Genomic DNA, 18,533 nt, shown 5'->3' with positions numbered 1-18,533 from the left:
CTGCTTTCCGTCTTGGGTGGCCCTACACGGCATAGCTCATAGCTTCATTGAATTACGCAAGCCCCTTCGCCACGACAAGGCAGTAATCCATGAAGGGGTAGTAAATTGTAGGGTGGATAAAGAAATAATGTATATACTTTATTCTTATTCTTTCTTATTTAGTTTATTTCTGCAAGGTAAAGGTAAAGGTTCCCCTGCACATGCGTGCTAGTCGTTTCCAACTGTACGGGCCGGTGCTCATCTCTTTTTCAAAGCTGAAGAGCCAGCGCTTGTCCGAGGACATCTCTGTGGTCATGTGGCCGGCATGACTAGACACCAAAGGCGCACGGAACACTATTACCTTCCCACTGTAGTGGTCCCTATTTTTCTACTTGCATTTTTACGTGCTTTCGAACTGCTAGGTTAGCAGAAGCTGGGACGAGTAACAGGTGCTCACTCTGTTACGCGGCACTTGGGATTCGATCCGCCAAACTGCCGACCTTCTGATCGACAAGCTCAGCATCCTATCCCACTGAGCCACTGCGTCCCTACTTCTGTTTATATACAGAGACTTATTAATGCTCTGTGTTCTACATTATGCATTTTGATATGACTTAATAGCTAGTCAACAATAAACCAATATAATGTGGAGTTGTTAATAAGGAGTTATTAAAATCTAATATTTGTGTCTTGGTCTGATCCCCAGTATAACACAGCATTCTTCATTGCTTTTTCAGATCAGCGTTGAGCCTGTTTCAGAGACTCTGACTGATAAAACTCAGTTCCCCTTTTTCCACCAGATGCTCCCCAAAGAAGGGATCCAGTACCCAGGAATTGTCCAGTTGCTCCTCTATTTCAGATGGACCTTGATTGGCCTCTTTGCTTCAGACACAGAGGTGGGAGAGAGGTTCATGAGGACTTTCACTCCTATGCTGGTCAGGAATGGAATTTGTGTTGTTATAGCACAACAATTTTCAACAACTGGAGATACAGCAGCCCTCAGAGATGCGCTCTCTAAGTGGAGTCAAGTCAATGTCTTTGTTCACTTCATAGAATATAATTCCATTTGGGACAGACTTCTTCCTTTCCATTTAGCACTTAGGCGTTTGCCAGGACCCATTGAGGGAAAAGTCTGGATCTTGACAGTCTTGGGCCATTTCACAATTAGAAGGCACAGACTTCTCAAATACGTCCATAGTATTTGGGCCTTTGCTTTTCAGGAGAAATATAGGCAAAAATATTATCCTTTTGAGCCCTCTATATTTTTGGAACCCCAGATTGAAGATAGTTATTTTCATTGTTCTCTTTCCAAGCACGTCTTTTCTGTCAAAGGCCGCAGAAGATGCACCCAGAAATTCCCACTGGAGACCCAGGAGAAAAGGAACAGGATCCGAATCCCAAATTACCCCTACATGTACAGTTTCATTAACACTCTGGCCCAGGCCTTGAACGCTGCCTATTCCTCCAGATCCAGGAGGAGAAGCAAGGAGGTGAAAGAGAGGCTGGGGGCTCCAAGGCTGCAGCCATGGCAGGTATGGGCTTCTGACAAGGATCCATCAGTTACTTTTTGGAAGGTAACCAAAGGAGATGGAGAGGACTTAATTCTCCAACTGAGAGATTGTGTTAATTGGAAAAGGTGCTCCAAGACTCTGGTAAATCAATAAATCAACCTCACAGAATAACCAAGTTGGAAGGGACCTTGGAGGTCTTCTAGTCCAACTTCTAGACCATTCACTAACTTAATGTGTGAACGAATGCATGGCTCGTTAAGTGAACATGAGGTATCTCAGGGTGGGGAAGGCCATGGGGGGGCAGTGATGCCACAGGCACCCAAGGCCTCCCCAACCCACAAAGATACCTCATGCTTGCCCCTCCCTTCCTGCCGCTTACCTTGTAAAGGCCTGTCTTCTCTCTGCCCTGGTTTCTTTCCTTTGAGGCAAAGGAGAGTCGGCTTGGAAATGCTTTTTGCACCGAGAATGGAAGTTTCTGGAGTCCGTGATCTCACTCGAGTTCAGCTACCCATTCTCTGCAAAGGGGGAGGCATGAGATCCCGTTGTCCCATGGAGCCTGCTGCTGCTTGAGGGGGGGAGGCATGAAACCCCATTGTCTCTGGAGCCTGCTGTGGTTTGAGCAGGCAGGAATGACACCTTGTTGTTGCTGGAGCCGCTCTGGCACGAGCCAGGAGACTTTGTGCCTCAATGGGGAGGAATGAATCCCTGTTCTCCTGCAGAGCCTGCTGCTGCTTGAGCAGGGAGGCATGAAACTCTGTTGCCTCCCACGGCTTGAGAAGGCAGGAATGACACCTCGTTGTTGCTGGAGCTCACAACAATGGGGATTCATTCCTCCCAAGCACGGCACAAGGCCTCCCTGCTCAAGCCATGGCAGGATCCAGCGACAGTAGGCTGTCATTCCTGCCTACTCAAATAGCGGTGGGCTCCAGGGAGAGTGGGAGTTCATGCCTCCCCACTCGAGTGGCAGCAGGCTCCATGGGACAACAGGGTTTCATTCCTCCCCGGCATGGCACAAGGCCTTTCTGCTCAAGCAGCAGCAGGCTTCAGGGAGAGTCATTGCTGCCTGCTGAAGCCACCGTCTCAACCGGTGGCAGGTTCTGCAGGACAATGGGGATTCATTTCTCCCTGGCATGGCACAAGGCCTCCCTGCTTAAACCACAGTGGGCTCCAGGGGCAGTGGGGTGTCATTCCTGCCTGCTCAAGTGGTGGCAGGCTCCACAGGACAGTAAGGTCTCATGCCTCCCCCGCCACAAGGAGCTCTGGTGAGCTGGAGGCGGCTGTGAGGGACCAGGCCCCACAGTGCCTCCTTGCTCAGTTGAAGGCTTTGAGCCTGCCTCAAACAATAAGCAGCGCACCCGGGCAATGGACGGCATTGGTTCCTGCACCAGGCCACTTTCACTGCTTCCCTCCCAGCTCCGGCCACAGGGAGGGTTGACAAAGCAGCTCTGTCTGCAGAGGATTTAGCAGGCAGGGAGTGGTGGTGGCAGAAAGGAGTTGAGGGGGAGGAGCAGGAGACAGGCACCACAAACACTTTTCTCACAGAGAATGGAAGTTTCTGGGGTCCGTGATTTCGTACAACTTCAAGCACCCATTCTGTTTTGCAGAGAATATGTACGTAAACTTGGGCAAGATCACGGACTCTAGAAACTTCCATTCTCAGTGCGAAAAGCATTTCCAAGCCGACTCTCCTCTCCCTCAAAGGCAAAGAAACCGCGGCAGAGAGGAGACAGACATTTGCAAGATAAAGGAATGTGGCTTGGCAGGAAGGGAGGGAGGGGGAAGCAGTTGTGGGGAGCTGGGGGGAATAGGGTGAATGTTGCAAGCATCTGCAGTCATTTGTAAGGGCAAACAACTGCCATGGTTCTGCAACATTTGTAATTTTGGGAAATACTCATAAGCACTAGTGGGTGCTTATCACGTAATTTTGAACAGATGTTAAGTGAATGCTTGTAACTCAGGGATTACCTTACTGCTGTTGAACCAATTTTCATCTGTACCTGTACATTTGGTTTTTCTTGCCCAAGTACAAAACCATTTAATTAAATTTTGTTAGATAGAGCCCAGTGTTCAGAGATCCATCTGAATCTTGAGCCTATCTTGTGAGGTGCTATTCCTGCTAGTTTGATGTCATCTACAAATTTGATGAGTTTTCCTTCTATTCCCTCAATTTAAATCATTTATGAAGATATTAAAAAGTACTGGGCCTAAAACAGAACCTTGTGGCACCCCCCTGCTTCCTTCCTTCCATGTAGACGTAGTTCCATTAAGGACTACTAGTTGAGTGCAATTTGAGTTATGAATCCATCTGGTGGTGATGTTGTCTAGCTCACATTTTTCTAATTTACTAATAAGTAGGTTGTGGTCTACTTTATCAAATGCCTTACTGACGTCTAGGTATATTATGTCCACTAGTTTAGTCACTTTGTCAAAGAATGAACTAAGTTTTGTTAAAGCATGATCTATTTTTGACAAATCGATGTTGGCTTTTGGTTAAAACTTTGTTTGTTTCTAGATGCTTGAAAATCTGTTGCTTGGTTATCTTTTCCAGGATCTTCCCAGGTATTAATGTCAGGCTGATTGATCTGTAGTTTCCTGGATCAGTTCCTACCCCCTTTTCCCACATCAGCTGTTTTCCAATCCTTAGGTAGTTCCCTGTCCTCAAGGATCTTTGAAATATTTGCAACAATGGTTCTGAGAGAACATCTTCAGAACTCTGGGATGCAATCCATCACTCATCTAGATCAGACAGATGTTTTCTTACCATTTTCTTTCTTATGTTAATTTTGATTTCTAGACTATCTTTTACTGTTATGTTTTTGGTAGGTTGGGCTATATTTTCTTTTTGTGTGAAGACTGATGCAAATAGTTAAGCAACTCTGCTTTCTCTCTACTGCCTGTTACTTGCTTGCCATCATCTCCCATTAGTGGACTGATTGATTTCATTTTTTAATATATGTTGAAAGAAACTTTTTTTGTTTAGATATTTGTTGCAAGTTTTACTTCATTCTGAGTCTTAGTTTTCATGACTTTATTTTTGCAAGTCCAGGGTATCTGCTGATACTTTGCCTTAGTTATGTGTCCCTCTTTCCACTTTTTCTACTTATCTTTCAGTTTGTCAGACAGATCTTTGTACAACCATGCTGGTTTCTTCTTGGATTTCTTGTTTTTATTTTTCAGTGGTATTGTCCTGGACTGGGCTTTTATAATAATTTTCTTGAGAATTTCCCAAGCTTCTTGGGTTGTTTTCCCCTTTAAGATTCTCATCCATGGTGTGCTTCCAAAGCTCTCTAAATGTGTTGAAATCAGCTCTTTTAAAGTCTAGGACTATGTTTTGATTATTTTCTATTGTTTGTGTCTGCATTATGTTGAATTCTAGTACGACATGGTCACTCTCACCTAAACTTCCAGCTACTTTACCCCTCTATTATTTCCTCTCTTATTAGCCCCATTATTGCAGTCCCTCTAGTTCCCTCCTCTACCGTTTGGATAACAAAGTTGTCAGCTAGGTTGCTCAGGAACCTGTTTGATCTCCCATGTGATACAGAGTTTGTTTCTCAGTTGAAGTCAGGGTAGTTAAAGTCCCCCATTACTACTGTGGTGTGCTTTCTACATATATTTGTTAACTGGCTAGCAAAAAGTTCTTCTGTTTAGTTGCTTGGCCTATAGTATAGACTTATGGCAATGTCATTCTTTTTTTCCTATTATATTGACCCATTTACCTTCAATGGGGTTGTCAGGACCCCTCAAATAGATTTGCCTACAGTTTATAGCTTATGCCTATGTATTCTTTTTTGGGGCCTACCATTCTGTTGGGAGCGGGGTTGGTTGGTTGGGGGGGATGTATTTGCCTTGCTCTGCTTTGCCCTCCCTCCATGTGAAAGAAATGTGGCTTGAAAACATCTGTCGTATCTCCAGATGACAGAACCTGGTACTGTAGTAGAGCTCTCCTGAACCCCAGGTGATCTAAGAAACTTTAAGAATTGGAATAAATCATGCATCAAAATATCAAGGTTCTAGGGGCTTCCAGTTTTGCACAGTAGCACAGCAGCCAAGGGATCATGGACTCCGCACCCTATGTCTGATTTCTGCCTGTTAGGGGACTCTAAATGAAGTTCCCCCTAAGAGGCGACAAAGAAGGAGGGAAGTCCTACCGATTGAGGAGAGATAGAGGTCAATCCAATCAGGCTGGGAAAAACCCTCCAGAAACCAGCAGGATAAAGACTAGCTTAATTCAGAGTTTAGCCCAAGCTACAAGCAGTCAAAGCCCAAAAGCACTATTTTAAGCTGACAGTAAACAACATGCTTGGAACTGGGTAAGAACAGTGTTTTTCTCTCTTCTACTTGATAATTGACTTCCTGGGGGGGGGGAAAGCCCCAAGAAGCAAAAAGCCTCCAAAAGTGAGATGGAAGGGGATCTTTGCCCCACCCTCTTACAGACAGAAGCAGCAAATTAAACTTTTTAGGGCTAACATAAATATACTGAAATGAAATGAATATAAGACTTAAATCTGGATAAGTTTGAAATTGATGAAACTTGTTAAGATTTCCCTTTTAAATCATGAAAATAGAAGAAAACAATTGTTTATTACTGAAAAACGAACTGCTACTGACATCTAGTGGTGGATGAAAATATACAACAGTAGTTGCTCTATTACAAGAACTGGCAAAGCCCAGGAAAAGATAAGTTGTTTTTGATGACCTTCAATGTCTTAATAACAGAGAACAGCTGACAAAGAAAAGAAAATATTTTGGGCTATCTACAAAGCGAGAATTATAAACTTTAGAGAAAAAAATTGACCTTTCTGGATAACAAATACCTATTCAACTATGACTCTAAAGCTTTCTGCAGAGAAAGGACAACCCTGATTTTTGGCTATCATGAAAAACCAGAGATCTGCAGAAAGAATATACCAAGAAATAAACAAACACCAAAAGGAGATATATGCTATGTTGCAACTAATTCAAACAACAATGATCTCAAACCATGAGGAAATTAAAAATAACTGTGCAATAACTGATTATAGCTCTTAAAGTAACACATGTTTAAATATGAAATAGCTGCTGCTTCATCTTTTATCAAAGCAAGAACATTTGATGTTAGCAGTGTTGACATCCGGCCCCCCCTTACAAAAGAACAGATCCTGTACTGTAAACAAAACACAACTTAGGATCTGGCTTTTGGTTTGTTGTGGTGTTTCTCTCTCTTTTTTTATTAAAGAGTTTTACAAAAAAAGATTTTACAATACAGGGAGAATTAAAATACATAGCATACAAAAATTAAAAGCAGTTAAAAACTATAATTAAATTACAGTCCCTGAAATTAAACTAAAACCCAATTAAATTAAATTAGTTAAAACCCCTCAGTCTGGGCCAAACAGCTCGAAGAACCAGGTTTTCAAGTCCCGGCGAAATGAGCAAAGGTCGAGGGCAGTCCTGAGTTCCGTGGGAAGTTGATTCCATAGGGCCGGCATGCCCACAGAGAACGCCCTTGCCCTGGGAATAACCTGCCGGCATTCCTTTACCGGCGGTACCCTGAGAAGGCCCTCCCTGTGGGAGCGCACAGGACGATGGGAAGTTGATTATCCCTTAGATAATCCGGACCCAAGCCATTTAGAGCTTTATAGGTCATTACCAGAACCTTGAATCTCACCCGGAGGGCAACCGGAAGCCAATGCAGCTCACAGAGAAGAGGTGTTACATGGGAGTATCGGGAAACTCCCATAACAACTCACGCGGCTGCATTCTGCACCAGTTGAAGCCTCCGAGTGGTCCTCAAGGGCAGCCCCATGTAGAGAGCGTTGCAGTAGTCTAGCCGGGAGGTCACGAGCGCATGGGTGACTGTGCGTAGGGCATCTCGGTCCAGATAGGGCCGCAACTGGTGCACCAGACGAAGCTGGGCAAAAAAAGCCTCTTGGTTTTTTCCCCGCCCAGATAAATTTATTAATACCCTTCTGCCATTCATCAAGGTTGGCATCCTTTTTCAATATAGGTATCATTTGAAACAAAAAGAGAAACTTCGGCAGAACATTCATTTTAACAACTGCGATTCTTCCCAGTAGAGATAATTGTAATTTTTTCCAATTATTTAAATCCCTTTGTATCTTCAACCATAAAGTTTCATAATTATTCTTATATAATTTTACATTTGAAGCTGCAATATACACTCCCAAATACTTAACCTTTTTTACTATTTCAAAACCTGTTAATTTAATTAACATTTCCCTTTCAATCATAGATATATTTTTAGATAATATCTTAGTCTTATTACTATTCACCTTAAACCCAGAAACCTTACCATACTGAGTTATAATTTCCATCAAATCTATAACCAATTGTATCGGTTGAGATACTGTCACAGCCAAGTCATCAGCAAAAGCTCTCAATCTATAATCATTCTGTTTTATTTTAATTCCCTTTATCATAGAGGACTCTCAAATTTTAATTAATAAAATCTCTAATGTTAAAACAAACAATAATAGTGATAGGGGGCATCCCTGTCTTGTACCTTTTTCAATTTTAAACGTGTCTCTTAGCCCCCCATTAATTATAATTTGTGCAGTTTGTTGTTGATATATAGCTTTAATAGAATGTAGGAATCCTTCTCCAAAATTCATTTCCTCAACAACTCTCAATAAGTATTGCCAATTCAATTGATCAAAAGCTTTCTCTGCATCCAAAAATATCAATGCTGCAGGGACTTGGTTGTTCTTATCCAAATATTCAAGCAAATTTACAATTTGTCTTACATTATATTTCATATACCTTCCACATATAAATCCTGATTGATCACTATGAATCATTTGTTTTAAGGCTTGCATTAATCTACTAGCCAATACTTTAGCAAAAATCTTATAATCTGTATTCAAAAGCGATATAGGTCTATAATTTTTAGGTTGAGTAAATTGATTCCTCCTTTGGAATCAATGATACAAAAGCTGTCCTCCAAGATGGAGGAACCGCTCCTCCAGTCTGAATTTCATTAAACAAGATCTTTAAAGGTTCAATCATTTCAACCACCAAAGAGCCTTGGTGGAGCAGTGGGCTAATGCCTCCTTAAGTAACACCAGCTGCCTGCAATTAGTGCAGGTTCTCATCCCACCAGGCTCAAGGTTGACTCAGCCTTCCATCCTTCCGAGGTAGGTAAAATGAGGACCCAGATTGTTGGGGGCAATTAACCTGACTTTGTAATAATGTCGCTTGGGTGTGTGTGTGAAAGCCCTAATAAGCAGGCATATACATAGAATGAAGGCTACTGCTAAGCTTGTAAGCTGCCCTGAGTCTTCGGAGAAGGGCGGGATATAAATGGAATTAAAAAAAAACATTTTATAATAAATTGCTGTTAGTCCATCTGTTCCCGGGGCCTTGCCCACTTTCAACTGTTTAATAGCTAAAGAGATTTCCTCTGATGTTATTAAGCGATTCATCTCAAGTTGTTGTGGTGTTTCTCATAAAACCTTTTGATAAGTCTGTCAGCTTTCACATCAGTAGATTTCACCAAAATGGCTTCAGACAAGGGTATCCCTTCCATTGTACTAGGTACTGCAATTTTCCCTTAAAGATTCTAGAGTCAAGAATACGTTTCACTTCATAATGGGTCTGACCCGCTACTATGAGGGGTTCAGGTGCTTTCTTAGGGTGGGGTCTTAAAGTGGAGGTCCAAAACAGTTTCAGTAAGCTACAATGGAAAACCGGGTAAATTTTCCCCCCAAATCTAAGGAGTTTCAATTCTACTGTGACTGGGTTGATGATTCTCACAATGGGGAAAGGTCCCAAGAATTTTGGTCCTAATTTCTTGTTGGGTAGTTTAAGGCGTAAGTATTTGTTTGACAAATAAACCTTTTTGCCAACTTGGAATGTCCTTTGGGGAGCTCTCTTTTTATCAGCCTGCTTTTTCTAGGTCTTGAAAGTCTTTTTTAAGGCCATCTTTGTATTTTTCCAAACTTCTTCCCATCCCCTCACCCATTGATCAAGTGTCCAGGAAACGGAGGGCAACTAAGGGTATTCTGGTATGGAGTTGAATTCTTTCCCTGTGGCTACCCGGAAAGGAGTGTAGCTGGTGCTGCTGTGTACTGAATTATTGTAAGCCACTTCTGCAAAAGGGAGGAGGCTGGTCCAGTTTGTTTGTTGGCAAGAAACGTAGCATCTAAGATATTGTTCCACCATTTTGTTGGCAGATTCTGCAGCCCCATTAGTAGCCGGGTGAAAAGCAGTTCATAGGCCTTGAGATGATCCAATTAATTTAAGAAAATTTCTCCAAAATTTTGCTGTGAACTGCACCCCTCTGACTGAAATTATTCACTTAGGGGTGCCATGTAGCTGGTAGATATGTTTTAGGAACAACTTAGTCAGGCGTTGGGCCGATGAGAGTCCTTTACAAGTGATAAAATGAGCCTGTTTTGAAAACAGGTTTATCACAATCCAGATAACAGTACTTCCTGTACTGTCAGGTAGGTCTACTATAAGCTATTTCTTCCCATGGTTGAGAAGGGTCGGCCACCATTTGCAGTAACCCAGGGGCTTTCCCTGGGATTCTTTTCATGGTGGCACATACAGTACAGCTCCTGACATAGTTTTCCACATCTCGTGTTAGTCTCAGCCACCAGAATTGCCGGCGAGTGAGATGTAGGGTTTTTAGATATCCAAAGTGTCCAGTCTGTTTCACATCATGGCTGTGTTTGAGAGCATTAAGACGGAGAGCTTCAGGCAAGTACAATTTCCCCCCTTGTAAGCCAGACCATCCCTGCATGTTAGGGATGTCTGATTGTCTTTGACCATTGATCAGTGAGGAGTTCTCATTTTATTTTCTTTACCCTGGGGTCATCAGGATTAGGGGTCCTGTGAGGTGTGAGTTGGGCAGCAGTTTGTGGACTGGAGATAATTGCCTCATTAACTTCTTTGCATTCGCTTTTGTACTGGGGTAATCCCAATAGTGCATCAGCTAGGAAGTTTTTCCTTCCTGGTATGTACTTTAGAGTAAAATTAAAATGGTTAAAGTACTGTTCCCATCACACTTGCTTTGGGGACAGTTTGCGGGGAGTTTTTAGTGCCTCTAAATTTTTGTGATCTGTCTATACTTCAAAAGGCACCTTGCTCCATTCTAAATAGTCTCACCAGTTTAATAGCCCCCATCTAATTGCAAAGGTCTCCTTCTCCCAGACTGTCCATCTCCTCTCGCTTTCGGTGAATTTCTTAGAGGTGTAGCCACAAGGTTGCAGGACCCCACTTTTATTCTTTTGCAGTAACACAGCTCCGACTGCCACGTCGCTGGTGTCAGCTTGAATTATGAAGGGCTCCACTGGGCAGGGGTGCTTTAGAACCGGTTCAGCAACAAATAAATTCTCAAAAGCTTTCTGACAACTCATAGTCCATACTAGTGGTTGGTCAGGTTGCAGTTTTCCCCCTCCCTTACCTGTTTTGAGTAGTTCTGTAAGGGGTAGAGCAATCTTGGCAAAAGAGGGAATGAATTGATGGTAGAAGTTGGCAAATCCTAGGAAGCTCTGGAGCTGTGTGCGAGTCTTTGGGGGCTGCCATTCAGTTATAGCTTTCACTTTGGCTGGGTCCATTTCAATGCCCTCATTGGAGATTCTATAGCCAAGATAATCTAATCAGGTTTGGTGAAATTCATATTTCGGCAATCTGACATAAATTTTGGCATTCAATAGTTTCTTTAACACTTCTCTAACCAGTCTTATGTCATCAAGATACACCAGAACCCCTTTGTATAAAGTATCATGTATGACTTTATTAATCAACTGCCCCCTGCAGTTGAAGGCCATTTTCCACTCATCCCCCTCCTTTATTCTCACCCGGTAATATGCTTCTCTGAGGTCCAACTTACTGAAGACACTCCCCTTCACCAGGTGGGTTAGTAAGTCTTTCAGGAGGGGGAGAGGGTATTTATTTTCCACACTCACAGCATTAAGGCCCTTATAGTCTATGCAGAGATGAAGAGCCTCATCTTTTTTTTCTTTGAACAACACAGGGGCTCCCACGGTAGACTTGGCCCGTTCGATGAATCCCCTCGCTAGGTTTGTATCCACATATTGCTGCATCTCCTTCATTTCAAGGGGGGACATAGCGTACATTGTTCGTTGGGTAACTTTGGATCCCGGCAACAGTTCAATGGAACAATCATTGGGTCAGTGAGGAGGCAAAGTATCACATTCTTTCTCACTAAACGCCTCTGCTAGGTCCCGGTACTCACTGGGGATAAGTGGCTCGCCTGGTGACCGTAAGGCAGCCATGTGCACTCGCTCATTGGGTGGGCTAAAATCCCCTGTAACATCTGTTGAATCAATGGGGGGATTGGGTCCTATGGGTAGTCTCACAGTTCTCATTCCTTTTCCCCACCAGATGAATGGCTAGTCCTAGGATCACAGTCTCACCTTAGCTGAATAGAAATTGAAAAGGAAATTTTCAATTTTTTTCCAAGGAATTGCTACTCAATGCATCTTGGAAAATGTCCCTGTTATCAGATGTTCTGCCAAGAATGTATTTCTTAAAGTTAAAAAAATAGTGTTAAACAAATTTTGCTTTCTGCCTTTCTCAGATACAGGAAAATGCACAGGTGATGAATATCCAAATAAGGACTGAGTCTAATGTATCCTCAAAGTTGTAAACTTCCTGTCTTATGAATGCTCCAACACTGGAGGTTTTTTAGAAGAGACTGGACATCCATTTGCCTGAAATGGTATAAGGTTTCCTGCCTGAGCAGGGGGTTGGACTAGATGACCTCCAAGGCCCTTCCAACTTTATTATTATTATTATTATTATTATTATTATTATTATTATTATTATTATTATTATTATTATTATTACTATTATTACTATTATTACTATTATTACTATTATTATTATTATGAATATTTGGGCATCATCCTGGTCTCTTTTACTCTACTCTTGTTCTCAGTCATTTTTGGAGCCACCAAGAAGCAAGTAAACTCCCAGTGCTCACCTATTTCTAGGCGTAAGGGTTCCGTTAATTGCGTGAATAAATTCCCTCCCATTAGGGAGCCATTGGCTTGCTCAAACCTCACAGGTTTGGAGAGCAGCTTAGCTCGTATGCCCAGTCTCAAGGCTCATGACAGGCTAATGATGCATCGGGAGCAGCCAGTATCGACTAGTACTTTCAAGTCTACATGTGCCTCTGATTTAGGGATTATGAGTTTAGCAGGCAATGAAAAAGATGGGATGTGTCGACTCACCATCGGGTCGTTCTCCCCTTCATCATCGCTGTCAAAGCCAGGTAGAGCGGGGGCGGTTCCAGTCAGTGGGCCAGCGTCCTCCTGGGTGGGAGATGTAACCTGGGTAACAGGCTCCTGGGTAGCCCAGTTGGACTTTTCTCTCGGTGGCTCCTCATTGCTGATTCTGGTCTACTCTACTATTGTGGGTAGGGAACTGGGCAGTTCACTGCTTGATGTTCCTGCTGTCTGCATCGAAAACACTTGATTGCCAGGCCTATAGATGGCCTAGGTCTTTTGGCAGTAGCAGTAGTTGGAGGTTTTCGAGAGGGTGGTAGCCGTTTGGGTTCTGGCTTTGGTGCAGCTTCAGGTGGGATAAGCTTCTTATAGTGGGCAAGCTGGACATCTAATTTCATCACTGCCTGGTACCATTCTTGTATCTGGTCAGGCACAGCTCGGTAGATACATGCCTGAGAAAGGTTGTCATCTAACCTTTCTCTAATTAATCCATGATGAATTATGGATTGCTCAGGCCATCTCTTTATCCGACTGGCAATCTTGCGAAATGTCTGCACGTACTCCAGGGCAGGCCGGCCAGCTTGTTTTATCTTGTGGATTTGTTCTTCTGCTTTGAGGGCAATGGATGTGTTCTCATATCTTTCTCTCAGCCCTAGGAGGAAAAGGTGGGGGTCATCCAATTCAGGGACTTGCTCATTATACAAATTATTTAACCATTCAGTTGCTTCTCCCTCTAGGTTGGGCCCAATCACGTCAGCCATAGCACCTAGGTCTGGGTAGGGATAGGCCCAGCATTTCAAGTGAGAGCTGTAATGTATTCCACAAATGACAGCTGTCATAGGCCGCTCCACGTGGCCGCACTGACAGCTGTCAAAAGGAAGCGCGCACGCGCAGTCACATTCCCCGAGCTGTGAAAAGGCCGCTCCACGCGGCCGCACTGACAGCTGTCAAAAAAGCCGCGCATGCGCACTAGCAACCGCAAGCTGTCAAACAGCGGCAGCCGCGAGCTGTCAAAGCTGCGCACGCGCAGACATCGCAGACACTGACAGCCGCTAGCTGTCAAAATGTCGGCTTCAATTACCCGGGCACCCAGCTGATAGGGCAGCCAGCTGATAGGATTCCCCAGCCCCGAGGCACATGCGCTATCACCGGGGAAATGTCAAAAGCTGCCAGCTGATTATTGGTGCGGGGCCCCCTCGGTGGGAAAACACCCATCCCTGATTTGTTAACCTGTTTGACAGTTGCCTATATAAGGGCTGTTTGTACCGTTCTGTCCTGTCCGGGCTGAGTTAATAAAACTTTGAACTGAAGCCATCGCCTCTCACGTCATTGCCTGAGCCAAACTAAGAGCATACTTGGTTGAGGAAAAAAACCAGTTTCTCTGGGTCCCAATCAAAGGTTGCTTTGAAGGATGGGCTCATCATTGGTTGCTGGGGCCCCCATTGCTGCTGGCCCCACCTTGGTTGTTGGTTCAATGGCTGCTGGGGCCCCCACTGCTGCTGTTGTGCCCCCAGTTGTTGCTGGCCCCATCCTGGTTGTTGGTTCAGTGGTGGCCAGGGCCTCCACTGCTGCTGTTGGCCCCCCTGTTGCTGGCTACCTCATTGGTGCTGCTGTATCTGCAGGGGTTGCACGCTTGGGCCCTGCTGCTGCTCCCCTTGCAGTGGTTGTCTGAGGGGATGCTGCTGTTGGCCAGCAAGAAGTCGTGGCACCACCTGCTGCTGTATGCCCCTCAATGGTTGTTGGATAGATGGGGGTTGCTGTCGTCTACTCTGGATTTTGTCTGCAGGGAATTGTGGATTTATTAAAGGGGACATTTAAAGATTAAACATATGGTTGAATACGGTTAAAAGAAGAGAAAAATTCTGAATATAAATGTACATTAGCCTAAGAGGGACATGTTTTTAAGTAGTATACTATTTTCTTATTTCTTTTTCTTTTTTTAAACATGAGAAATATAAAAGTGTTGAGATGGCCTGTATGAGGAAAAAGACTTAAATACTTAAGTGTAATTAATTCTGAGAAAATCTTAACCAGTAAGAACGTTTTGAATATTGTGGGGAAAACAAATTTAAATAAGAATATTGTAAACAGGGTCTATGATGAGGCAATCAAGATGATCAGTTAGAAAAGGTTTATATTGATGTAGTTATTATTTGAGAAAGATTAGAAAAATGTCTATATTTAATTGTCATTTATCCAAATAATAAGAATTGTATTAATTCAAGGTTGGCAAAAGAGAATATTATTGGAAGAAGAGAAAATCAAGCAAGGCCATTAGGTGGACTATAGAATTATAGAAAGTAATTGTTATTGATTGTTTTTTAAATATAAACCCAGACAACACTCTGTTTACCAAATATTAAGGTGATTATGTAAAAAATCAATAAACATATTTTAAAAAATATATCATGATTCAGTGATTCAATCTACCTGTATTAATGAATATATTGAAGAATAGATTACCAAAAACTAATTTTTATTTATATCATATCAATTCTATGAGGAACTATGAAAATTATTTGGGCTCCTCCCCACTATCAGTCACCGGCCTGGCATCCCCAGGGCCTCTCACTTTGGCCACTTGCCCAGCTCTGCTGTCCTCCAGTGCGCCTGGCATCCCCTCTGGTCACGGGCTCACCAGCTCATCAGGATCAACTCACCTTCACTGTTGGCTGGTGTGGTTGGCACCCCCTCTGGTTGCTGGTTCATTCACTGGTTTGGGTCAGTCCTCCTCTGCTGTCCCCTAGTGTGCCTGGTGCCCCCTCTGGTCACGGGCCTCTTCTCTCCCCCCCTCCCTGTTTCTCTCCTTCCCTCTCCTCCCCTCCCCCTCCCTCACAGCCCCCCCCAAGCAGGGACCCCACGGCAAGCCTTTCCTCCCCTCTCTCCTCTCTCCTCCTTCTCAGCTCTGTGCTGAATCTCCCCCCACCTCTCGCTCTCTCCTAGCCCCCTTCTCTCCGTACTTTGCTTCCTTCTCCACCGATCTGCGCTGTCTCCCCCTTCCGCGCTCTGCTTCTCTGCCTCCATCTCTCTCTTTCACTCTCTGCCTCCATTCCTTCTCTTCCTCGCCCCTCCTTTGTTCTCCCCCATTTCCTGCCAACCTTCCTCCTTTTATCCTCTTCTGTCCCATGCCGCCTCTTTCCCCCTTATTTTCGGTGGACTCCCCTTCTTGGTGGCCATCCACGAATGCCCCACCTGGCTGCCGGCTGGGTGTCGCCCCTCAAGCAACCACATCCAGCAGTGCTGATCATCCATGCACCTCTGCTGCTTGCTCTCTCTAACCCCCCCTTCCACAAGTAATCACCCTGTTATTTTTAATGAGTTTATGAATAATCTCTTTATTGGTTTGTTCCATTGTGTTGTGACTGCTGTAGACTGTTCTATATAATTGATAAATGTTGTCAATTTTGTTTATCAATATATGATTGACAGATTTTGCTGAATCTTTGTTTTTCACTTTTGAAGATAGCAGCAACTCTTGTTCTCTCAACTAAGAATACTTGCAAGTCAGATAATTGTAGAAGAAAGATTCAAATGTGAAAAGACTCCATGAGAGAAGAACCCAAAATTTCAGCTTTTAACTTTTTTTATTTTAGTTTTGTTGAAAGTCAGCACCCACTCACCTTCCTAGAGAAGGAAATATTTTGGGAGATATTAAAAAGGCAGAATATTATATTTCCCCAAAGGAATAATGGAGAAAAATCTTAGGCAGAAACCATCCTCCAGTTTCCTTCCCCCAGGCAGAGGCCAGCTTTTAGAATTGCAGATTTGGGTCCACCTATTCATAAGCAAGAAAGGGACGCGGTGGCTCAGTGGCTTAGATGCTGAGCTTGTCGATCAGAAGGTCGGCAGTTTGGTGGGTCGAATCCCGAGTGCCGCGTAACAGAGTGAGCGCCTCTTACTCGTCCCAGCTTCTGCCAACCTAGCAGTTCTAAAGCACGTAAAAATGCAAGTAGAAAAATAGGGACCACTATGGTGGGAAGGTAACAGCATTCCGTGTGCCTTTGGCGTCTAGTCATGCCGGCCACGTGACCACGGAGACGTCCTCGGACAAGCGCTGGCTCTTCGGATTTGAAACTGAGATGAGCACCGGCCCCTAGAGTCGGAAACGACTAGCACGCATGTGCGGGGGAACCTTTACCTTTACCATTATTCATAAGCAAAATGCTTTCAGCCACAGCCCCAGAGAAGGTTTGAGCTGATGGGGTTAGAAAAAGGAAGACTCTAAGGACAGGAACATGACCTTTAGGACATAATAGAATTAATCCTACACCCTCTTCAGACTAGCAAAAGACAAAAGCCCACCTCCTGGAGCGTTCCAAACACAAAACCCCAAAGAAGGTATAAAAGCCCACCTATCCCAACTCCATTTTCTTCAGCTGTCCCAGAACCACATGCTGTTGGTTCTGTTCTTCAGTAAACAGAACCTTCTTTCCAAAGAGCCTCCATTTTATTTATTCGCAGCTTGGACTAGACCTGATGTTTTTTCTTTCAACAGTTTCACCCCTTTCTTGCAAAGAATGACTTTTGTAATCTTTCCACCTTTAAACTGTACTTGGATCAAAATGGAGATGTAGCAGCAGATCTGAAGATCAGGACTTGGGTGGTTCTCACCAAGCTGGATCACATCTATCAGCACTCAGGGACATTTGAAAGACAGAGACTTATTATCAACCAAGATGATCTTTCACAGATAAAGGTGGGTGAAATATTGTTGTCCTTCTGTTTTCCAAAACCTTAGAAACTATTTCAAGTGGGCTAAGCCTAATCACCGTGGTGGATGACCTTCACTGAGAATTGAATAAGGGGAATGATTCTTAAACTACTTGAGAGGCTTCAGTATTAATGAAAAAGCTAACTTCAGATGCTATACTATGAAACAATGTCTAAGCTCATTCAGACAACCTGGAATCCAGGATGACAATTGTTTGGGACATAGATAACGGCCCTTTTGTGTCACCTCTGCTATTTATTATCTTCATAAACCTGGTGAGAGAAGCCATCAAGTGCTGGGGATTGTGGTGCTGATAGCCTCAGATTTGCTTGTTCCATGTCCTCAAATATAAGGGAAGAAGAAGGCAATTCTGTTGAGCAATGCCTGTTCAGTTATGGACTGGATCCAATGGAGTTTATTTGAGCATGGATGGAGGTCTTTGGGGTCCCAGTGGGAAATAGGCTTTGGAATTTGAATTCAGCGTCTACAAATTTATATGCCGCCTGTCTCCCTATGCAGAGTGACTCTGAGTGGCTTACAATAGTGTGTTGTTTATATAATATCTCATATTGTATAATTCCTTGACCCAGAAAACTGAAGCCCTCAAATATTTCTTTGATCCAAAGAAAAGCCCTTCCTGACATCAAATGTATTGAGGGACAATTTGAAAGAAATGCTGCTTGTTGTTGTTAGCTGCAAAGTCGTGTCCGACCCATCGCGACCCTATGGACAACATTCCTCCAGGCCTTCCTGTCCTCTACCATCTTCTGGAGTCCATTTAAGCTCATGCCTACTGCTTCAGTGACTCCATCCAGCCACCTCATTCTCTGTCATCCCCTTCTTCTTTTGCCCTCAATCTTTCCCAGCATTAGGCTCTTCTCCAGTGAGTCCTTCCTTCTCATTAGGTGGCCAAAGGATTTGAGTTTTAGCTTCAGGATCTGGCCTTCTAAAGAGTAGTCAGGGTTGATCTCCTCTAGGACTGACCGGTTTGATCGCCTTGCAGTCCAAGGGACTCACAGGAGTCTTCTCCAGCACCAGAGTTCAAAGGCTTCAATTCTTTGGCGCTCAGCCTTTCTTATGGTCCAACTTTCACTGCCATACATTGCAACTGGGAAGACCATAGCCTTGACTATA

At 43.7% G+C, this 18,533-nt stretch overlaps 1 protein-coding gene across 1 annotated transcript in view; it reads left to right on the top strand.

Moving 5' to 3' along the window:
• LOC310648033 (vomeronasal type-2 receptor 26-like) overlaps positions 1-18,533 on the top strand; it is a gene marked incomplete at its 5' end in the record, with an annotated part of 45,749 nt that overhangs the window by 12,409 nt on the left and 14,807 nt on the right. The window contains one exon of the mRNA XM_083375663.1: positions 717-1,511. Coding sequence (XP_083231789.1) covers positions 717-1,511 — 795 coding nt within the window. The remainder of the gene's footprint in view (positions 1-716; positions 1,512-18,533) is intronic.

The sequence above is a fragment of the Vipera ursinii genome, assembly GCF_947247035.1.
Source record: "Vipera ursinii genome assembly, chromosome: 17".
NCBI lineage: Eukaryota > Metazoa > Chordata > Lepidosauria > Squamata > Viperidae > Vipera > Vipera ursinii.
This window is presented reverse-complemented; position numbering and strand designations above follow the sequence as displayed.